Source organism: Sceloporus undulatus, chromosome 5 (assembly GCF_019175285.1).
Source record: "Sceloporus undulatus isolate JIND9_A2432 ecotype Alabama chromosome 5, SceUnd_v1.1, whole genome shotgun sequence".
In the NCBI taxonomy this organism is placed as follows: domain Eukaryota; kingdom Metazoa; phylum Chordata; class Lepidosauria; order Squamata; family Phrynosomatidae; genus Sceloporus; species Sceloporus undulatus.
Window position 1 is genome coordinate 44,497,474 of NC_056526.1, and position 24,041 is coordinate 44,521,514.

Genomic DNA, 24,041 nt, shown 5'->3' on the forward strand with positions numbered 1-24,041 from the left:
CATACATATTTAACTATCTATTTTTAAAATGGCTTTGTAAAGGTCCATGGGGGGCAACTGTGTGTGTGTGTGTGTGTGTGTGTGTGTATATATATATAAACAATCCATAAAAAGAGCTGCTCTGCTGGTGCTAATGGTTCCCCCTTTTCCTGTATGAAGGGCATACGTATATGATGCAATCTGTGTTTTGTGTCTGGGTCCTTGGAGGCGACAAAAGTCTTGCTTTCTCCCCGTCGGGGAATCGAACCCCGGTCTCCCGCGTGACAGGCGGGGATACTCACCACTATACTAACGAGGATCTGCTGGGTGCAGCCTTTCTCCTTACTGCCTTCATAATCCTTCCCTGAGACTTCAATCCACTGACCAATCCGCTGAGTCCTTTTTCTCCCGCGGAGGCCCCTGGGAGTCGTAGTCTAGATCCCTATCATTTCCAGAGCTCTTTCCATCGCAAGAACTACACTTCCCAGGCTCCCTCTTCAGGAACCTCCTCCTGAGGCGTGGCCTTCTGCCTCTCTCTACTAGGCGGTTGGCTTCAGCGAACGCAGCCTCCGCCGGCGACTTGGGAGCGGAGTCATGGCTGAGGGAGACCCGAGCTCTTTCGCGGCGCCGGATTCCTGCCGCGCCCACCACCTCCGCCTCCGCTGCCGGGTGGACTTCGAGGCCAAGGCGCTGCGGGGCACGGCGGCCCTCACCGTCAGGGCGGAGCAGGACCGCCTGAAAGCCCTGGTAATGCAGGGAAGGCTGGGGGTGACGCCGAGTGGTCATATATCTGAGCGCCTAAGGAGCCCCCCCTCCCCCGAGCCCCTGTGGCGCAGTGGTTTAGGCGCTGGACTGCGGCTCTGGAGGACTGGGTTCGAATCCCAGCTCCAGCCTAAACCTTGGGCGAGTCACACTCTCTCAGCAAGTCTTCCCCAATGATTCCCTATGAGAAAGCGATTCCCCAATGGTTCCCTGTGGGCCTCCCTTGACATCTCCAAACCCCCTGCTCTCTTGCAAATTCAGACCTATGACCTCCTTAAATAGAGTCCATCCATCAAACTTTGGTCCTCCAGATGTTTTGGAGTTGGACTCCCAGAAGCCCCTGCCAACTTGGCCAACTGTCAGGAATTCTGGGAGCTCACTTCCAATGGTTTGGGAATCACTGCTTCCTCTCTTTCTGCTTCCCCCCACCTTCCCTAGCATCATTGGTCCAAAACACACTGCAGGAATAATCCAGTTTGAGACTGCTTTAACTGCTCTGGCTCAGTGCTAGGGAATCCTGGGAATTGTAATTTATTGTGGCACCAATACTCTGACAGCAAATGTCTCACAAAACTACAGTTCCCAGAATTCCCTAGCATTGAGCCAAGGCAGTTAATGCGGTTGCAAACTGGATTGTCCTAGTACGTTTTGGACCCTTGTGCCTTCTCATGATGTGGCCGAGTAAATAAGACAGCTTCAGTTTAGGATTCAGAGAGATAGCTGTGTTAGTCTAGAATCAATATGCAGAGAGATCTTGTGCCACCTTTGAGACTAATTGAAAGAAAGAAGTTGGCAGCATGAGCTTTCCTAGGCTTGAGTCTACTTCCTCAGATGCATTTGGTGGATTGGGTTTCCTTACGCATCTGAGGAAGTTGACTTAAGTCAGTGAAAGCTTATGCTGCCAACTTCTTTCATTTTGACTTTCGTGGAGATTTCTGGCTTGATCTGTTCTAGGATCCATTTGTTTGTCCTTTTGGGTCTCATAGAATCATAGAGTTGGAAGAGACTGCAAGGGCCATCCAGTCCAACCCCATTCTGCCATGCAGGAAATCACAATCAAAGCATCCCCATTGACAGACGGCCATCCAGCCTCTGTTTGAAGACCTCCAAAGAAGGAGACTCCACTATGTCTCCATGGCATCCTCAACACTCTTCTCCAGGACCACGTCTCAAATGAGTTTATTTTCTTCCTGTCTTCTTCTTTAATGGCCAGCTCTCACATCCTTACATGGCAATAGGAAATACAATGGCTTGTATGATTCTAACTTTTATGCTGAATGTATATCTTTGCATTTTAGGGTCTTTTCTAGTTCTTTCATAGCCACCCTCCCCATTCTTAATCTTCTCCTGATTTCTTAGCTGCAGTCCTTGCTCTGGTATGAGAACTCTTTTACTTTTTCTATTTCCTCATTGTCTAGACCGAATTTGTGTAGGTTCAATGGTCATTATCTTTGTTATGTTTTAAGTAAGCATGCCTTTATGCTTTCTTCCTCAATCTTCCTTAGTAGGTAAAACCTCCCCTGAAGAAATCTTGCCAAGAAAACCCTATGATAGCGTCACGTCACCGTAAGTCAAACATGATTTGGAGGTACAAAAGAAAGTGGCTAATCCCTCCATGCCTGGCCCTTCTCTTCAGGAATCCCTGCCTTTCTGTGGTTAAAGCTTGCTTGAGAATAAACCCCTTTGAACCCAGTACTTTTCCATTGGGCTAGTGGTGACGCAGTAGGATTGCTACTGTGTGCCTTCAAGTAGTAGTTTATAGCGACCCTGTTCTGAGGTTTTCTTGAGAAGATTGGTTCTGAACAGGTTTGATTTACTTTCTTCTGAGGATGAGAGATAGTGACTTCCCCTCCAATGGGTTTCCATGGCCAAGCAGAGATTCGAACTCTGGTCTCCAAAGTCATCATTAAATGCTCAAACCACTACACCATGCTGAGTCTCAGTAGAATGGCCAGAGTGAAAACTGAGAAGTCCCTTGTACCTTTAATGTTAAGATATATGGATGAAACCATATTATCAGCAGAACAGAAACAGTTACTAACAAAGGTGAAGGAAGAAAGTGCAAAGGCAGCTTTGCTGCTGAACGCAAAATAATGACAATAGGGGACCTACATAAATTCAACCTAGACAGTGAGGAAATAGAAATAGTTAATGATTTCCTGTACCTTGAATGAAACATTGATCAGAACAGGTACTGCCGCCAAGAGATAAGAAGAAGACTAGGAATGGGAAGGGCAGCCATGAAAGAACTAGACAAGATCCTAAAGAGCAAACATATACAATTGAGCACTAAAATTAGAATAATCCAATCTATGGTATTCCCCATCACTGTGTATGAGGACAGTGAAGAAAGCAGATAAGAAAATCAACACATTTGAAATGTGTGAGAGAAGAGTGGAGGATACCATGGACAACCAAAAAGACAAATAAATACGTCCTCAAACAAGTCAAGCCCCAACTCTCCTTGGAAGCCAAGATGACAAAACTGAGGCTGACATACTTTGCCCACATCATGAGAAGGCACAATTCCTTAGAAAAGACAATAAGGTTGGGAAAAGGAGAGAGCAATAGAAAGAGAAGACTGCATGCCAGATGGATAGACTCAATTAGGGAGGGCGTGGGCACGAATCTGCAAGGCCTAAGCAGAGCAGTGGAAGAGAGGGAGTCCTGGAAATGTCTCATCCACAGGGTTGCCATGAGTCAGGATTGATTTGAATACAGTTAACAAGTACAACAAAGAAAAGGGGAATACAGCAGCTGTAACTTGTCATGCAGCCAGGTAAGAAGTCATAGCTGCTGAAATTTCCTCTTCCTCATAAGCATTGGAGGGTAAATGAGTTTTTCCAGTTTTCAGTCTGGCAACCGTAATCTTCAAGAGTGTCTTGGGTTTCTGTTCTAACCTTTGTTACTAAATATATATATGCCACCTTCAAGTTGTCTGTGGACTTATGGCAACCCCTGGATTTTCATAGGGTATTCTTAGGCAAGAAATAGCTAGAGGTGGTTTTGCCTGTCCCTTCTTCTAAAATAAAGCATACACCTGGTATTCATTGGCGATCTCCCATTCAAGTACTAACCAGGGCTGAGCCAGCTTTGCTTCCAAGATCAGACAGATTTTGCTGGCTTCAGAATATTTAGGCAAAATTAAAACATTGCCTGTACAATATTATTGATACTGTTTCCTTGGTGATCTTTGGTATCTGCCAGAGGCAAGGAATAGTAGCCATGTATGGTGTCCAGAGCTCAGAGTGGTGTAACAGTGCAGTAAAATAAATGTGTTATTAATGGTACGGTGCTTGTACCTTGTTATTTTTCAGATTCTTTGCAGTTGTACTTTGCTTCCCCGATAACGTATCTTTTCCTTGCAACAACAACTTTCCAAGGCAGGAGTGGGGAACCTTTGGACCTCCAGATGTTTGGGGCTACAGCTTCCACAGTCAGTTACTGTTGGTCATGTTACCTGAGGCTGTTGGGAGTTGTTGGACAAAACGTTTGGAGTGCCCAAGATTCCCTACTTACACCCTAAGAGTTTATTAGCTAGGGCTCAAATGACTTGTTTATGAGTGTCTACACTTGACATGGTAAGAAGGTGCTTAAAGACAATGAGATCTCTGACTAAATCTAGTAACATGGTGCCCTCCTGACATGTTGGAATACAGTTGGTGCTATCACCAACCAGAAGGTTTTTGGTTATGTTGATTGCGACTATGAGAATTGCAGGATGCCAGTTGCAAAGGATGCTCAGAATTGTAAAGATGGGTTCTGAGTATCTCTATGAGGAGAATCTGGGCTTGCATTCCAGTTTCATGTCGTCACTTTCTGGGACTGTTTCAACTATGGTTATATAAAATCCTTGAAAATGTTATACACAATACAGTACAGATACTAAGTGAGGCTGTTGTGTATACAAACCTCTGATTAAAAACTACGTAGTTCTGCCAGAAATTGACTTCCTAGCCACAAAAATGTTTAGCCTCTGGGCCAAATATTTCTTGGGAATCCTCATCTTTCACTAGCTGTTTTGCTGTAGTACTTTGGAATAATGTTAAGCTCTGTTCCAAGAGATATGCTAAGTACCAGGAGATAACAGTAGATTATGGAATGAGCGAAAATATTTTTTAAGTAAATAGAAGTGCTTTAGATATTCTATGTTTCTAGTCTTTGAAATCCTAAGTTGAGAGCTAGTCAAACTGTATTCCTGACTGTATATAAGAGTTAAACACTTAGACTGTATACAAGATACTTGGCAAGATACTAGTTTTATATTCATGTCTGAACTAATGTTACAAAAATACATAACTGAGCAGGGAAATGTAAAGAAGCATGTTACTTTTTGGCTGTTTAAAATGAAGGACTATAGTAGAACTGATCATCACTACACATAAAATTCCTTTGTATGTTCTTTTACATCTCTTCTAAAAACTTTGTCAAGATATCTTAGGACCTTTATTAATAATATCTCATGAACTTCCTTGACAGGTTTTGGATACGAAGGATCTAACAATACACAACGTGCTTGTCGATAGGCAGGAGGCACAATTTGCTCTTGGACAACGCCATTCCTTCAAAGGAGCACCTCTAGAAATCACTCTGCCTTTTGAGCTGGGAAAGTATGTGTGTATTTATTTGGTCCCTCTCTTCATATTTGAGAACTCCTGATGATGAAATGTCCTTAATAGGATTGCTTTAGGAGGAATGTTTGTTCAGTGGTTTTTAAACTTACATATTATATGTTTTGTTATATTTTGTTTTAACAAGTACTGTAAGATCTGTTGGAGCAATGGGATATAAATAAAACAATGACATATCCTACCATATAAGAATCAACACATCTTACAGTATCTGTTAAAATATAACAAAATATATAATATAAAAATTAAAAACCATTGAACACACCTCCTAAAGCAGTCCTATTAAGAGCATTCCGTTTAATTCATGCTAAGTAAATGGCTATGCTGGCATACTGATGAAGCATATGATTTACACACTGGTGTTGCAAATATGATCAGAAAGCTGAGGTGGAAAATTGTAAGTTGTCGTTGGTATTTGGTAATTTTAATGAATGCTTCACCAAAACTTCCTAATTTGAGAGAGAGAGAAAGAGAGACTTTGGTTGTGATAGTGGCTGCTGGTGTTAATTTGGGGTCTAATGCTGAGTATGTACTGTGGTGGCTGAACTGTATTGAACAGAGTATTTTAAACTGTTGGTAGCTACTGTACATCAGAGGTTCTTTTTTAAAATGTGTAGCTGATATAATTCCAGATTTGTTTAGTTATTTTAAGTAAAGTTAATTCCTTGCCTTCATCTCCTGTATTTTGCATGTTAAGTTCAACTGTTTGGAATACCTGAAATTGCTTGGTTGTGTACAGAAAAATGTTGAAGCATTATGTAAACAATAGATGATGGTGGTGATGATTCCTATTGCTTCTGTTATCTTTATTATATCTTCTTTCTCCCCACCAAAAAAACAGGGACTCAAAGTGGCCCCGCCTACAACCTAGGAAACACTCATTAAAGGGTGTCTTTCCCTCCCCTACATACTCTTCATTAACATAATTAATTACTTGGATATTGGGTTTTTATACAGATCTGCTGTTACAATGTCCATAAATAGGCAGTTATAAAATTTTCTGGGATTGTGTAGCAAAAATATTTCATTTGGTGGTGGTGGTGGTGGTGGTGGTGATAATGATGATGATGATGCTTACAATAATGTTACAATTATTAATATCTTTTAAGAGGACAAGATGTCATCATAGAGATTTCTTTTGAAACTTCTCCGAGATCATCAGCACTTCAGTGGTTCACTCCAGAGCAAACATCAGGGAAAAGGCATCCATTCCTTTTTAGTCAGTGTCAGGTGAGCAAAATGTTGTACTGTTCTCCTCTGCTATGAACTGTATCTTCTACAGGTACAAGTTTTTCAGTATCAAGCAGTCTATCCCCTTGCCACGTTATGCCCTTTCAACTGAAGTTTTGAGCCAAAGATTTGCAATACACTCTCTCAAGTATGTAACATGGGACCCTATAGTGTAGTTTAGCAAACCATAAAGGCTTTCAAAGCTGTGAATATCCTTTCAGTGTGTGCCTGTGTTGTTACATAAGAACATACTAACACGTAGTGAATATGTTGGCTGGGGACAAAGATACAAAAGGCCTGATTTAATTGGAATTGAAAGACTTAGGCCTGTTACAGACTGCCAAAATAAAGCTGCTTCGGGTCTCTTTGGAGGCATGCTATTTAAATGATGCACGGGTCCTAAGAGTCCGGAGGTCATGCCAAAGCCACACTCCATTCCTAAGCACCGGAGTGCAGCTTTGGTGCAGCTTCTGGATTCTTAGGATGCATGCATCATTTAAATAGCATATCTCCAAAGAGACCCGAAGCAGCTTTATTTTGGCAGTCTGTAACAGGCCTTAGTCTGTGTCTCCTTTCTATATAATTTTAAGAAACTATATAGTTGGACATTGCAGAAGGGATTGCATTTATTTATTTAATATCCCACTTTTCCTCCAGCGTGGGTTCTAAGGCCGTTTTAAACAATGTTTTAAAATCACAATGCAATTTTTAAAAGTCTTAGTACAAAAGTTAAAACAAAATTAAATTGAGTTGCATGCCACATTGGCTCAAGTAATTGCAGTTTTCATATACTGTTCAGAGTCCGGAAAGATTACTTTTTAGAACTATAGTGGAAGCTTGGTATCTACAGGGGATCTGTTCTGGACCCCCAGCGGATATCAAAATCCATGGGACTTTGAGCCCTGTTGCCCTCAGTGGTGGCACGTGCATGCAGCCATGCCACCATTATGGACAACAGGACTTCACCTGTTATATAACTCTTAGAATTTACCAGCCAGTGTTGTCACTGGTCATGCTGGCTGGGAGGGATTATTGAGTCATACTCCAAAAATAAGCTTTCCAGGCTCTGATCATACTGTGTAATACATTCTAAATAAAATGAATGGATTATTAATCTTGTGTATGCATTAGAGCACTAACAGGAGATTTAACTTTTTACCAAAGACTAAAAATAACTGCCCATCCAAACTTGGAATCTGGGAAAAGAACTGTTGTAGGGGATTTACCTGGTAAATATGGAATGCAATAAGGTCAGGTAAATGAGTCTGATTGGTTTGTTGTTTGATGTCTTTACTTGGGTCTTTTGCTGTTGATGATGACAGAATATACAAAAGAAACCACTGTAGTGGGAAAACTTATTTGTTTCTTGCAGCTTATTGTAAGAATAAGAGCTGTGCTACTTTCTTTTTCAGGCCACCCACTGCAGAGCTGTTCTTCCTTGCCAAGACACTCCTTCTGTGAAGTTAACATATTATGCAGAGGTAGGTAAAACCAAAACTTAATATGTCTGAGATAAACACTTGGCCCTCTTATTTAGCAGTCTTGCCAGAGTTCAGCTGGTTGTAAGGGTATGTATTGACATATTACAGACTCTGCTACCAGGATTAAAAAATTTGAATGAACATATGCAGTAAATGGAAAATCAGTAAACGTTTATTTGAATTTTGCTAGTTTTGGGTGGTGCTATATTATGCTCCTCTCTTTGTAAGATCTGACACACAAAAGTTAATTTGGCTATACAGAAGTTCTGTCTATTTGCTATATTCTGTTGCATATGAAAAATGCCTCTGTGTTTTCAAACAAAACTATTTGTTTAGAGGTAAGATACTGAATTGATTTCAGAACATATTAGTAAACAACACTGCTTACCTTTGGATGTCAGAGAACACAAGTTCACATTTCCAACACAATAACCCCATGGTTTATTAGTTTATTAAACCATTATTGTTATGTTAGTAACTCCTGAATATGTAAAAACCTAGAGCCAGTGTGGTGTAATTGTTTGGGTGTTGGACTGTGATTCAAACTCTGCTCAGCCATGGAAATCCACAAGGTGACCTTGGGCAAGTCACACTTTCTCAGCCTCAGAGGAAGGCAAACACAAACCTCCTCTGAACAAATCATGCCAAGGAAACTCTGTGATACGTTTGTCTAAGTGTCAGCATAAGTCAAAAATGACTTGAAGGCACATAACCAAAAATAACAACTGTGCAAAATCCTATCATAGGAGGACTGCATGTGATAGATTTTATGTATGTTTTATATGCCATACCAGAAGTGGGAATTGTTTGTTGACAGTACATAAAAATGATCTTTAGAAATTTTGTAGTTAAGACTAGGGAAAGTATTTTGACCTGAAAATGAGCTCCTTAGTTTAAATATCTGAATGCATTTGTAAAGCCAAAGTCATTCAGGAGTCATGTTGCAGAATTCATAAGAGAATAAAATGGCTGATCTTTCTCTTCAGACAACTCTCTAAAAACAAATACTACTATTGTAAGTAAAGGAGCCTGGAGATCTTTCTGTATTCAGCCAAAGAAAGTGGAACAAGCTGGGTTCAAAGCACTTCCTAAAAGTATACCGTACTTATTCTCACAAAGTTTCCATGTTCTAAAAGTCCTTCGAGAAATTGACCCATTTACTTACTGTTTTTTTTTTATTTAAAACATTCAATCTTTGCTTTTTAGCCAAAAATGCCTTTCAAAATGTAGATGTGTACAGTTTGGTGTGCTTCTTACAGCAGTTCTAATTCAGTGAAAATAATCAGACTTGTGTATCATTTTATTTCATATAAGTACATGTCACAGCTTCAGTACAGTATCAAGTCAAGTTGTCATTGTGTTTACTCTTTATGTACAATGAATTTTAAAATGTATTTGTTTTAAAAAAATGGAAATATAGCAATCTCCTGCTTCCCAGCCTCAGATATATTAGCTCCCATACTTAACTACAAAATGTCATTCATAAATGAAATCAGGTTGTGGTAAGTGTTTTGAAATGACTAAAGAGGAACTAAGAGGTGATAGGTAAGCAGTTTCTACACTTAGAAAGATTTCCACAGAATGTGGAAGTAATCATGCTGTGGCATCACTAACTTAGCTGAGCCAGCATTTTGACACTGGAAGTTTGAGGGTACCAGATAACATCCTACCCATATAAACATTCTCCCTGAAATTACCCTCTTTGCTGCTTTCCATATGAGGAACTCTGTTCAAAATCTGATAAGGGTATATATTATTGGTGGCTTCCTGTCATTGGTAGTTCTCAAGTATATAGAAATTCAGTCTTCATGGAAAGGCAAATAGAAGAGCAAGTGAGATGATGTGATGATTGCACCTCGATCCTATGCAGGACAGACTTTAAAAATAGCTAGAGCTGTAGGAGGCAGCAAACAGGCGGGGACTGTGGCATGCTGCAGGGGGAGGTTTTACTATTTGCCTTTGTAACAATCTGCCAAAGCTTTTAAAATAAATTGCACACAAAAGATGCAAATAACATCATGTATAGTTTGTCCCATAGACAAGTAAGGTTTAAAGGCATATACCAAAACAAACTGCTCTAGAAGTTAGTATTCTCAGATGGAAGTCCTAGGGAATGCATATTAAGGGACCAAAATGAGCAGAAATACTGTATCCCATGGCCAGAGATGTGCTAATCTCTGCAGCATGGGTCTTAGTAAATGTTTAAGCAATGACTTTGTATTTAGGCAGAAACTGTGATGCACAACAGCTAACCAATATATTATAGGAAACCACTTAGCAAAAAAAATATAAAAATATGTTTTGATGTGCTGTGTATGTTAAGGTGATGTTTTATGTTCATTGTAACTCAGAAACACTTTTCATTTAACATATTTGGAAACCTCGGTTTTTTTCTGTAATTTCACTGAGGTGCTAAAGCCTACAACATTTACTATGTCTGATATTTTCTGGTGTTCTTTTCTTGATGTTTCTAATACGAAGACAAGAAAGCATTAAGTGGAATATTCCTATCCTAGTATTAATGTGTCTGGCAATATACAAATGGCCATATCCTCATCAGTTGTGACAAAAAAACCCTACATCCATACCAATCGGTGTATGATCCATCTGTACTGGGGGAGATCCTAGAACAATTAAAAATTTCCCCCCTTGCATGGAGAAGCCCTGTAGAGGTATGCTGATATACATATGACTCAAGTCCAGGCTATATGGCAGACTGCATCTCCCATTATGAGCTGACTCAAGTTTCATATCATCAGGCGAGGCCCTTCTCTCAGTCCCACAACTATTGCAAGCATGCTTGGTGCCTATATGAGAGAGGGCCTTTTCAGTAGCTCCCACCAGACTCTGGAACTCCATGCCCAGGGAGGCCATAATGGCCCTCTGTCCTTCTAGTAGCAGACTAAAACCTGCATCTAAGCTTATGAACCCTGCATCTAAGTTTATGAATTTTCTGTGCAAGTTGAATTGAGATTTATCTGAGCTGTATAGCTATAGAATTGGTATTCTAAATGTGAGTTAGAAAATAGTATATTAAATAGAAACCTTTTTTGTACTTAACCAGATATCTGTTCCAAATGAACTTGTGGCTCTTATGAGTGCTAAGAGAGATGGAGACTTACCTGATCCAGAAGACAGTACTAGGAAGATATACCGTTTCATTCAAAATGTAAGAATCTGCTTTCCACCCACTATGGTACTGTATATACTATATTTAAGATGTGACTTGTAGTTTATTATAATTTTTACATATTAATGATTTCTATTTCTAGGTTCCAATACCCTGTTATTTGATTGCTCTGGTTGTTGGTGCATTGGAAAGCAGGTGGGTTTACTACACTGAGATGGATACTTTCAGTTGTCTTGCTCAGTTGTGGTAGTACGACATAGATAACCCCTTGAAAGGGAATTCCATATTTCCCCTCCCTTGATGTGATAATGAATAATAATAATTTCTTTTTCACCTCTCCTCAAGGCTTGAGGTGGGGTACAACATGTTAAAATACAAAACACAATTAAAAAAAACATTTTAAAAATTTCGGAAGGTTCCCCTTGTACGTTTCTTTAAATAGGGTTTGCATGTTGCCAGAACCTAGTAAATAGTGTTTATTTTTAGACTGTTATTGCTGTTTAAATTAGCTACTGTGTACTTTAGTCAGTTTTTTACTATACAGAATACAGAACTCAAACTGTTTTGGTAACAGTCTTAAAGAATTAGCTACATTTTCTCTTTCTGCTACTACAATACATAATGTACCTATGCTATAAAGATAAGGGTTAATTTAATTTTATTTTTTGCTTCTGCTAATGCAATACATAATTTACCTATGCTACAAATATAAGTGTTAAATTGCAGGGTGTATAAGAAGAGAGCAGCCCATACATGCTGTTTGGGAAATGCATCCTTGCATTTGTGTGTCTCTCTTGACCAGTTTGCAAAGCTATAGAGTATTTGAAGGCGAAGCATAATTAAGATGAATGAAGAGATAATCATTATGCAAGCTGGTGGGAGAATTTAATTTCAGTATGGCAAGAGTTGCAAGGACCTGTGTTCAAGAAATGAATTGTCTTGATCCAGCCCTTTAAAGGAAATATTCACAAATCACCAGTTCCAGTATTGCTTCTTAATCGCTGTCTAGCTATTAAATCTTCAAGAATTGCTGCTTTATAATTTAAAATAAAAAAGACAGCATTATTAGCTAATCTAACTGATTTTTGTTCTTCAGAGAGATTGGACCCAGAACTTTGGTATGGGCTGAAAAGGAGCTAGTGGACAAATCAGCTTATGAATTTGCAGAGGTTGGTGAAAATTCTGTGATTTTTCTAGCTTTTGCATATTTTATTTTTATTTAATTTACTTATTTCATTTATATGCTTCCTTTCCCCTGGCATGGGACTCAAGACATCTCACAAATGGAATCAAAACCCAATAATAAAATTTAAAAAAATTAATTAATCTCATTAAAACCGTATAATATTATTTAAAACACAATACAAAACACACACACACACAAATAAGAAGCTTCCCTTATAGGTGATTACATATTAAAAGCCTCCTATGAACAAAAAGGTATTTGCCTACATGAAAAAGGAAAGCAGGGTAGAGGCCAGAGATTGGAAGCAGCGGCTGAGAAGACACTTCTTGTATCTTCCCAAAGCAACCCTGTGACAGTGATGGGACTGACAGAAAGTGCTGTCCTGTAGAGCTTAAGATTCTGGCAGGTTGGTATAGACAGATACAGTATTTCAGATAGTTTGGAGCTAAGCCTTATAGGGCTTTTATAGGTCATTATTAGCAGTTTGAATTTTGCCTGGAAATTAACTGGTAAACAGTGAAGCTTCTCCTTGAGATCCTGTCTAAGGCAAATAACACTTGTCCCTGGCAACTTGTATATTGTGAAGTCATGCCAGTTTTGAACATTGAAGGCTGCAACTCTTTCTTTCAGACTGAAGCCATGTTGAAAACAGCAGAAGACTTGGCTGGGCCTTATGTGTGGGGTCAGTATGACTTGCTTGTTTTGCCACCATCATTTCCATATGGCGGAATGGAGAATCCCTGTCTCACTTTTGTGACTCCAACATTGCTGGTAAGTACTGTACTTAAATTTTATTTTATAAAATTATAAGATATAATGTTTGTTAGAACATCACCTCAAATCATTTTATTTAATTTCACATCATTTAATTAAATGGCAGTACTGCAGCCCCTCACTCACTCATAAGGTTACGAGTTCAATACCAGCCAAAGGCTCAAGCTTAACTCAGGCTTGCATCCTTCTTGTAACCTGATCAACATCTATCTGTTCACTCCCCTTACTTTTGCCAAAAGTGGAAATGGTTATGCATGCACTTGGTTTGGTGTTATTTAAGGAAATAATGTCTTACTATTTTTCTCTTACAGGCTGGTGACAGATCATTATCCAATGTAAGTAGAAGTGTATATATAATGTACTATTTATTATCATATTATTCTATACTAATCTGAAATTTAAATCAAGTATCTATATATTATAGTCTAGAAGCTAAATTATCAAGTCAATTGCTATTCAAAGTGGTGGTTTGTGGATTAGTGCTAGTCAGCAAGCCACATAGTGGTTAAATGCCAGTACTGCAGCCGCTCACTCACAAACCATAAGGTTACGAGTTCAATACCAGCCAAAGGCTCAAGCTCAACTCAGGCTTGCATCCTTCTTAGGTTAATAAAATGAGTACCCAGCTTGTTGGGGGCAGTTAGCTTACACTTTGTAAACCGCTTAGGGAGTGCTTAAGTGTACTGATAAGCAGTATAGAAATGTACTTGCTATTGCTATTACTATCTGGTGCCAGTCTCTGGAGGCATGGCAAGAAAGAATGAAACAGTAGACTGAAGTATGGTACCAGTACCTGGTATACTGGAGAAAAACAGTTGCCAGTTTCCCACATCAGATAGACTGAGCAGCAGTGACTGGGCCTGTAATAGGTACTGGCTAAGAAATAGGAAGACATAGTTTTAACAACATAGCTATGCTTCCTCATGCTGTTCCCCCAAAAATCTACGTTTTAAGCCATGTGCTGTCTCCCCAGTAGGAATTTCCAAGGCACTGGAGAATAGAGCAGTGGAGCAATAATACCTTCATCCCTCTTTTGGCCATAGGATGCACTGGAGCAGGGATCCCTACAGAGTTCTGCTTCTGTTACTTGTTGCAGTATGCCTCACCACCAGGAGAGGGCTGGACATGTCATAACTCACCACCCTACTCTTCAGTTCTTCTGAACTTTCTCTGTTGCAGATCCGGAATGGTTAAAAGATAGGTTGGTGGGGAGGGTAACACATTTGGTTGTTGCAATAGTGCAACAACTGTAAAGGTGAATTAGGCTTATAACATTATAATTACTGAACAGGATTTCAATAATTTCTAGCTGTAGTTTAGCAAGTTATAACACAGCCTGAAAGGCAACGGCTGGATTTTTTTCAGTGAGTTGGTTCCAGACCTGCTGTTGTGTAAGGAGATAGACTGTTTTCTTTCATAGAAGTTGGCTAGATCTTTTGCTTTGCAAACTGAGTGGTCCTTTGATTAGAAAGAGGTTAGAGAATACTCAGCTGTTTCCTCTCAACTACTCCAGAGCCACCTCCCAAACTTTTGCAGAGGGTTTCCCAGTCCTCAAGAGCACATTTAGAGGCGTGGGATAGGTAAAAATTGGCTTTCCTTACCTCTGCCTATGAGGGCAACCAGTTTAAAGCATGCTCTCTTTTTGTATGTTTTTAATTGGATTTACCTCTGAGTGGTAGGTAATCTTTGTTCATGGGCGGGGGGGGGAGAGCTTACTAGATACCCGTTCTGTTTTGGAAGTGATTTAAAAAAATACAAAGCATACTCAACCAGAGATGTGGTGTTCTGTCTGAATTTGCATGTCATAATAAGCCACACGTATGTGCAGTTATTCCCACTGCAAGCAGAAGTGGCTTAAGCATTTTGCCTCAGTCACACTCTGCCTTATTCCCCAGAATTCTAGCTTATTGTGATGTGCAAATGATAAACCTATTGCCAAGTATTGATCAGTTGACCATTTAAATTACTGCATAGATATAAATTAAGTTCAGTTATGGGGAGCCTTATAAAATAGAGCCTTATTTTATCATGGCAGCTTGCCATTTTTTGCAATTAGTACTGAAGTTATTTAACATTTAAAAGCACTGAATCATCTCTGAACATTGCAGATTATTATGTTTCTGAAGCAATAGGTTCAATACCCACTAAGTTTTAAATAAGGCTCACTGATAAATTTAAAAGGTGTGATAGCTTGCTTGGTTACTACATAAGTGAAAAACATCATGTGGGTAGGACCAATTATCTGTCTCTTTGCCACCTGATTGGCACTCCCCTCCCTTTTGTTTACTAGGCAGAAGTGAAAAAAACAGACAAGAGTATACTTATGATACCTTTGTGCATTTCAGGTTATTGCACATGAAATTTCTCACAGCTGGACAGGGAATCTGGTAACAAATAAAACTTGGGAACATTTTTGGTACGTGAAATTAATGTGTTTTTAAAAGTTCCATTCTTCACCTGAAGTTTATAGTTTACAGAAATAATGATGAGTGATATTTTATTTCAGGCTAAATGAGGGGCACACAGTTTACCTGGAACGCAGGATTGGTGGCCGTCTCTTTGGTGAGCAGTTCAGGCATTTTCAGGCTCTGGGAGGCTGGAGAGAATTACAAAATACAGTAAGTGGTTCTAGTTAATATAAAGGAGGACTTTAAAAACTTTTATTTTAAAAACACTGCATTCGAATATCTCGCCTTGAGAAATAGAACAAAATTATTTCTAATCTGCACCTTGGTTCCAAGGCAGCTTCTAGAATAAATACAAGAATGCAATAAAAATTAGAGGAAAATAAATACATTACATCAGCCATTAAAACTGCACAAAAGTAGCTAGGACATTGCCACAGCAGGCAATTAAATCAAGTTAAAGTCATGACACAATTACTTGATAAGAGAAGGTTGCAACTAAGTTCATGATTCTTTTTTCTTTGTCTATATTGTGATGCTTTGAATTGGATCAAATTGCTCAGGGGTGCTTTAATATTTTGTGCACTAACTTGAAATGAATAAACTATCATCAATCTACTTAGGAAATACCAGAGCAACTGTACCATCTTCTAGACATTTCTGTATTTTCCTGTCTCGGCTTGTCAGTTGGAGGCTGATGAATCGGACCTTTAGTTACTTTCCATTCTGAACACTTGGGCTAGACAGATGGATCTGAAACACTTTTTACCTCTGAATTAAACTAGCAGAGATGAATTGGCTTCATACATCATCCTTGACTATCTGCTATGCTAGATGTGGCTAATGAGAAGTAGTAGACCAACAGTATCTGGGGTCCTCATGTTCTCCATATCCTTGCCTTAAATAACAGGTATTGGGATAATGGTGCAGTTAATCAGCCTTTGACTGTCTAGCACAGTAGTACTCAATCTTTCGGCCTCCAGATGTTTTGGACTTCAGTTCCCAGAAATCCCAGTCAGTATGTTCATTGTTCAGGAATTCTGGGAGTTGAAGTTCAAAAATGTAGAGGACCAAAGGTTGAGAACCACTGATCTAGCATCATGACATGGTGAAGTTTGTGTAGTGTTGGAGGTTGTACATATGTACTCTTTTCTTCCCTTTCCCACTCCCATCAAGAGGGCAGGTGGTTTATCATCACTGCTTCATTTTTCATAAATATATCTCTTTCTTTAGATAAATACCCTTGGAAACACAAACCCCGTAACTAACCTGATTCCTAGTCTGAAGGAAGTAGACCCTGACGTTGCTTATTCATCTGTTCCTTATGAGAAAGGCTTCGCTTTACTACTTTACCTTGAACAGCTTCTTGGTGGACCAGGTACTAAGCTACTTTCAAAAGCATGTGGCTTTTTTGCATCATGACATCATGTCTGGTTAATATATTTTATATGTTCACAGATGTGTTCATTGGCTTCTTGAGGAGATATATACAACAGTTTGCATACAAGAGCATAACAACAGAGGACTGGAAGAACTTCCTGTATTCCTATTTTAAGGACAAGGTTAAATGCTTCTCTTACTGTTCAAGATTCTTACTAGTTAAAAACAAAATTCTTGTTAAGATTAAGAAGAGAAACAAAGCTATCATATACAAAGTTACATCCATGATCTTTCTGGTCAGCTAATGTATCTTGTAACTGAGGGCATGCTTCAGAGGCTTTTCTCCATTTAGTAAGCTTGCATTGCTTAAACAGTGATACTGGGAGATGTAACCAGGCACTTTGCAAAATAATTTGTTTTCCCAATAAGTGTCCTAAGTAATTAACAGTAAACTGTTCCAGAAAATGTTTCACCAAACATTTCATACTTCCACATTTTGTAGATATTGAAGCTGGCACAGCCTTAACGTCCATTGACCATGTTTGCACTGTATCTTAATAATAATCTTTGTGTTGGTGACTGACTTTCTTCCATTGATAGTTAGGTAGAAAGGTGCATCTTTCAAAGGAACAAGGGTTTATTGAGCATTGATGCTTTTATAAGGATTAAAGTCAGGCAAAGTTTAGTGCATATCTCCTGACAAAGCCCCATTATTCAAAAGATGTTAAAATTCTGCTGTATGCAACAAGTGTCTACTGGATAATTGCCCTCACAAAAACATTTGCTTGGGACTTAATGGGCAATCAGAAGATGCTAATCAAAAAAGTCTTAGAATATTAATGCAAAAATGGTAATAACTTACTATGTTTTTTTTCTGAAAATTATAGGAATGCCCACATCTCAATTTTAGTTATACAGTGGCATTATTTTATTTGGTTAAGTCCCATTGTCCTAAAACATTATGACTTCACAAGCATTTTTGCTTCACGAAACTTTCATGCACCCTCGAGATTTGAGATAAACAAAGCCATTTATTTTCTCTAGGTTGATCTCCTAAACAAAGTTGATTGGAATGCATGGATGAACACTCCTGGCATGCCCCCTGTAAAACCAACGTAAGAATGTGATAATCTTATGTAAATTAGGTACAATGTGATCTCCCTGACTTCCTGCTTGAATTTAAAGACAACTTTAAGCAAACATGTTGGTGTTTTCATGAAATGTATTATTTTGTTGGACTTCAAGGCCCAGTAGCCCTAGCCAGTCAGTGATTATTTAAATATAGTGTATAGACAATATATGTAACAATGACAACAGTTTGACAACAACAAGGGTTATGTCATTTCTGAATTTGTTGGTCCATTAAAAATTCTTTTAGACTTAGGCCTGTTACAGACAGCCAAAATAAAGCTGCTTCGAGTCACAGTGGAGATATGGTGTTTCAATGATGTATGCATCCTAAGAATCCAGAAGTCGCACCAAAGCCACACTCCAGCCCTAAGGACTCGAGCGTGGCTTTGGTGTGGCTTCTGGACTCTTAGGACGCATGCATTATTGAAACAACATACCTCCACTGTGACTCGAAGCAGCTTTATTTTGGCTGTCTGTAACAGGCCTTAGTTATCTTAATGGCTACAGTTATAGACTCCACTATAATCAGAATTTGGTATGATGCCTGTAACAATATCTCAGTAGAAAATAACATTTCTCCCAAACCAGATGTGATCAGCGAGGAGTATGAAGGAAGACTTCCCATAAGTTCTATTCTGGTAATAGGTGGCAGAATAGATTTTGGATTTGGGGTGGGGAACATTTGTGCTGTTACCAAGTGAGAGAATTTTCACGTACTGTAATTTCTTTTTTCATCATCAGGTATGATATGACACTGTCAGATGCTTGTGTTTCTTTGAGCCAAAGGTGGATCAAAGTGAGTAATTTTCTGATAAATACATAGACGGGCTACAGACCGCCCAAAAAGGGCGGCCTGCCAACACCTGCTTTTCCACCAGAGGGAAGCCTCAACTGCCAAACAGCGAGGCTTCCTGCCGGCAGAAAAAGAACCCGCAAAAAGTGGGTTCTTTCTACGCTGCAGTGACAGCATAAGGAGTGCGCCAGAGTGTGCTACTGGCACACTCATTACACAAGTGTCGCGCAGCACTTGCATAACAATAGCTTCTGTCCCCTCATCACGTGTGAGGGGCGTCTAGAAGCGCCACCCCGCGCATGTGATGAGGGCGTCCTGTTTGGCCCATCTGGACTGGACCCCTGACTACTTTAAACACATACTGGGTGTTGTATTAATACTGAATTTTGTAATGTCTTCTAAACCTGCTTAAGCTTATTTGTTTTGATCCCATTTCAGGAGAAGATGGGGTATAGTAAATCCAGATTTGTAATGCGAGTTTAGTAAAATGTAGTTAAGGTAAACTGCAGTTTGTATTAAAACCTATTTCTTTGCTTTGATAATCTCAGAGTGTATTTTTCTATGACTTAACTTTTTAAAACAATTTTAGTAATAATGTAGTGAGAGTGACAATAAAGTTGCTTGCATAATACTTTATGGGCAACTGTGGTCCTCTGATGTTACTAAACTGTAGCTCCCAGGGACGTGCTGCCTAGGACTGATGGATGTTACAGTCCAGTATCCAAAGGGTCTACTTTTTATAAAAAAGGAAGAAATACATCTTCTCTAAACTTCAGTGCTCAGTTCTTGATTCACTTTCTCTCAGTGTACAGAGAAAACAAAAGGCATTGTAAAAGTCTTAATTTTATTCTGATTCTATGCAGAGGAATTTTGTGAATGAAAGTTGAATCCAGCTGCTAGAAGCAAATTCTGTCTTTCCCTTCTTTGCTCGGAATTTCTGAAAGGTCTGCTTTCAACTCACTCTGAATTCTGCTTGTTTTAGGCCACTGAAAGTGATCTGTCCTCCTTCAGTTCGGCTGATATAAAAGAGTTGTCTTCCCACCAGCTTATTGAATTCCTTGCACTGTTGTTGTTAGAGGTAAGTGCAGGCAGAACATTTTTAATACAAATTATTCCACTACCTTTCCCCCCACCCCCATGTGGCTTGTGTGGTGAGGGGGGAGTCTGTGAATCTCCTTCTGGGACGACGCTATACAGCCAGTTAGATCACTACCCATAAACTACTCCTTTCCTCTGACATTGACTAGCTTTTGTTAGACATCACTCATTTCCTTTTTGTACACAGAGGGGCACAGATTTCTCTGCACAGCTAATGATGCTGTTATCTCTGATCTGAGATTGGAACTAACAGCAAAGTTTCCCTTGTGTACCACTTGCCTTCCCAGTTGGAAAGCTGTATGTGAGGGACCCCAGGTAGCTCAGGGAATGACACTCCAGGTCTCTTGGCAGCTAGATTAAGCTCAGAGGACAGAGGTTACCCTCTTCTCTTACACAACGAAGGCTGGATCAGGAAAGCTAGATGTTTCTCAGTCAGAATAATACATTAGGACCTTGGTATCCACAGGGGATCCATTTCAGACCCCCATTCCCGCGCAGATACTAAAAACCATGGTACCTCAAGTCCCATTGTCCCCAAAGGCAGCACATGCAAGCGGCCACGCTGCCATTAGGGACATCCTCCGTTGTCCTCAATGACAGTGTGTGTACGCATCCATGTCACCATTAGGGACCGTGGGACTTCAGGCAAGCTCCCATTGTCCCCAAACAGTGGGGGCTTACCTAAAGTTCCATTGTCCCTAATGGCAGCATAGCCACACACATGTACTTTCATTTGGGGACAATGGGGGTTGTTCCTAATGATGGCCTGGCCATGTGCATGCACTGTCAGGGATGATGGGAGTTGTGGCTCTTCACCTGGCCTGGAACTCACCACCTGGTTGTGCACCACGCTGACCAGTTTTGGCCAGTTGTTGTATCTTTGCAAGAGTTGCAGAGAACTGGCTGAAGACCCCGACAAACTCTCCAAGCCTTCTCACTCTTGCTTCCACAGAAGTCTTCACCCTTCTTCACCAGGGTCCTGCTGGTTCTTGTAGCTTCACCCAAGACACCAGACAACTCAGTAGTCTTATATAAAAGATCTACTTTATTCTACTATATACACAGCTCCAAACAATACTCAACTCCTCTCTCTACAACCCACACAACAATCCACTACAACCCACAACATACATTGGGATGTATAGTCCTTATTATAGCCAAAGCATGGCACCACCTACTGTGGTCTGTTTCCACCCAGTAGGCGTGTACATCATTCCCATTGGTTCTCCTTGTTCATCCCACAATTAATGATTTCATCATCTCAGCCTTGACCACTTAACAATTGTCAGGTGTGTTCAATTATCCACTTTGCAATTCTTGTCCTTGGCATTCAGCACTTGTTAATTGTCTTACCATTCACACCTGTGTGGTTCTCTATTGGCTTCTGCTGAGTCACTCTGACTTTCACATACAAGTTTTATTTCACTACTGTATAACCCATGTGGCTTTTTCCTTAACATGCACTGCCATTGTGGACAATGGGGACTTGCCGTCCACCAATGCTTAAATCCGCTGATGGCATACCCATGGCTAATGAGGCCCCACTGTACTGTTTTCTCTTCAGTGACAGATCTTGCCATTTTAGAAACTGGTAAGAGTAAGTGTAAATTATAAAAGTCAATACTGTGACTATGCAGCATGGTAACGCATGACACTGTATTTTCACTATTGTTCAAACCACTCTAATAGCAAAGTTTCTGTTTAGGCAGCAGATTGCTAATAGATGTCATTTGGCTGCCTTAGAGTCCCAGGCTTTGCATTACTTCAAAAGGAAATAACTTGGCACTCTAGGTACAATGACCTTTTTTGTCTCATGTGTGAAGTTTAAGATTCTTGCAGTTACTTAAGAATGAAGATTTACTGTCTTGATGCTATTGTTTCTCTTTTAGAATCCTCTTCCAGTGAGCCATCTAAGACGAATGCAGGAGGTTTATGACTTTAATGCTGTGAACAATTCAGAAATTAGATTCAGGTTTGTACACTATGGAAACACAGGTTAGAAGCCTGTTGGTTAGTCACAACTAGGGTAGACATATTCAATCCATTGTTGAATAATGAGGCAGCATTTAGGCAAATCCCATTGATTAAACAGGTCTACTGGATTTGAGCCATAGTTTTGAAACAGCTGCTAAAGGGATAGGATTATGCTACTGTGTATAGGAGCAATTTATTTTAAATATGCAACTGAATTACGCATGCTATATGCATAATTTATGTTATATGCATATAATATTACATGTAGTATGGTAACCAGGAATGAAAACTGTGTTACATAGAAGTAAGTAAAAGTAAAATGTTCAAAGATATGTCTACATTTTCATACCTGCAGTTGTTTGAACAAGTGTGAACACTGATACTGTTATACTTTTGCTGTTTCTTAAATAAGTCCAGGGACAATATCTGGCCAAATATAACTGGTTACTCTGCAGAAGTTTTGCTGTTTACTTAAATGCTAAAAAGCATCATTTCTGGTGCCACTCTGGACATTTTTTTAATTTAAGAAACCATTATAAAGGATGAATACCAAGCCCATACATTGCCCCCTCTGCCTCTTGTATTTTGCCACATTGGTGTTTTGACCCTGGTATCTTGAAAGTACAGTTTAAAAACTTTGTTTAGTTAACAAACATTAAATCTTGTCCCTCAGTTTTAGAGCTATCAGGAAACTGGTTTAAAGAAGAGATTTGAAGGGGGGGGGGGGAATTACATAGTCCTGATCCTCACTCATCCTGACAATAAAACAGTGGTTAAGAAAACAATGACAGAATTAGCCCTCAAAGTGACTTTGTTAGCAAGGAGTGTAGCCAAGGTTTGTCTGGAAATCCTGAGTTTATAGAGATTTATCTAATTTGAGGCAAGATAAAATAGGCAAGTCATTGTGTGCTTAATTTGCACAGGGAGAAATGTGGAAATTTCATGTTTCAGAATTTGAATTCTTTTTATCTTGATTGTGGTTTGAACTTCATATAGATAAAAACTGACTCTGGTTTTCAGATGGCTTCGGGTCTGCATTCAAGCCACATGGGAAGATGCCATTCCTCTTGCTCTAAAGATGGCTACAGAACAAGGCAGAATGAAGTTTACTCGTCCATTGTTTAAGTAAGACAAGGATTATGTTTATTTTATGGGCATACTTTAATCTGACCACTAGTTTATTAGCACAAAAAATACCTGAATATGCTAAGGTAGCATCCTAGCAAGAAAAACACTGGACATTAAAAGTATTTTTTTTAAAAAAAAAAAATTCAGTAACAATCATACTTATTACACTTAAAACCACAGAATGCAAAATTAAATAAATGAACGAAAATAATTTTGAAAGTTACCCAAACTTTGTATAACTTTTGTTTGCAATTTATTGCAGGGATCTCTATAAATTTGAAAAATCTCGTGATCAAGCCATCAGTGCTTTCCAGCAACACAAAACATCTATGCATCCCGTGACTGCAATGCTGGTAGCCAAAGACCTGGGACTAGATGGACAAACAGCCTAAACTTTGCATAAGAGAACAGCTTCACTTATTTCTTTTCCTCATCTAACAAGATAATAATAATAACAATAGCAACAATTGTCACAATCATGGTAACTTGCATTTTTTTATTATTAATCTATATTTCTTTTCTGAACCTGAAACAATAAGGCTTTTATAAGATTTTCATGCTGATTTTTTGACATTTCAATCTTGTGCCCCAGCTACCAGACTGGAAGAAAAATTCTTGAAATATATTTTAATACATTGCTTGGCACTGTACCACAGAAAGGATTGGCAATGTTTGGCTATCTGTGCTGCTTTATTTGAAGAAATAAACCTTTTTATGACAAATTGTCTTGTCTTTATATTACTAAATGGCTTCCAGTGAGTACAGCACTGTTTTGTAAGTAATGAATGACTTGTTGTGCCCAAGTTTTTTTATCTCTTGGTAATACTTGGTAATGGTTGTACTGTACAGAAGAGATGGTCTGGGATTAGATAATAGTGTTTGCATTCTGTATGTGAATACTTAGGACCTCCAATGATGTCAGTGTTCTGACATCATTGGAGAGAATTCCAGCATATCTT

General features: G+C 39.3%; 1 protein-coding gene and 1 non-coding gene across 2 annotated transcripts; one reads left to right on the top strand and one right to left on the bottom strand.

Moving 5' to 3' along the window:
* Positions 1 to 226: 226 nt before the first annotated feature.
* TRNAD-GUC lies at positions 227 to 298 on the bottom strand. The gene has a single exon. It is a non-coding gene; the product is annotated as a tRNA-Asp (tRNA).
* A 210-nt stretch (positions 299 to 508) lies between these two features.
* Positions 509 to 23,804, top strand: LTA4H (leukotriene A4 hydrolase). Its single transcript, XM_042469577.1, has 19 exons — positions 509 to 726; positions 5,221 to 5,351; positions 6,482 to 6,602; positions 8,015 to 8,083; positions 11,148 to 11,252; positions 11,356 to 11,408; positions 12,310 to 12,382; positions 13,030 to 13,170; positions 13,485 to 13,508; positions 15,519 to 15,589; positions 15,680 to 15,791; positions 16,812 to 16,956; positions 17,037 to 17,140; positions 18,003 to 18,073; positions 18,831 to 18,885; positions 19,865 to 19,960; positions 21,870 to 21,952; positions 22,975 to 23,079; positions 23,345 to 23,804. Exons 1-19 carry the CDS (start codon positions 574 to 576, stop codon positions 23,472 to 23,474), a joined length of 1,842 nt encoding a protein of 613 aa, XP_042325511.1. The 5' UTR covers positions 509 to 573; the 3' UTR covers positions 23,475 to 23,804.
* Positions 23,805 to 24,041: the final 237 nt, after the last annotated feature.

Excerpts from the sequence above, each read along its gene's own strand:
- LTA4H (XM_042469577.1), top strand. The coding sequence starts at position 574 with ATGGCTGAGGGAGACCCGAGCTCTTTCGCGGCGCCGGATTCCTGCCGC. Across the intron at positions 5,352-6,481 it reads CTGCCTTTTGAGCTGGGAAA|AGGACAAGATGTCATCATAG; the intron begins GTATGTGTGTAT and ends ATATCTTTTAAG. Across the intron at positions 17,141-18,002 it reads ATTCCTATTTTAAGGACAAG|GTTGATCTCCTAAACAAAGT; the intron begins GTTAAATGCTTC and ends TATTTTCTCTAG.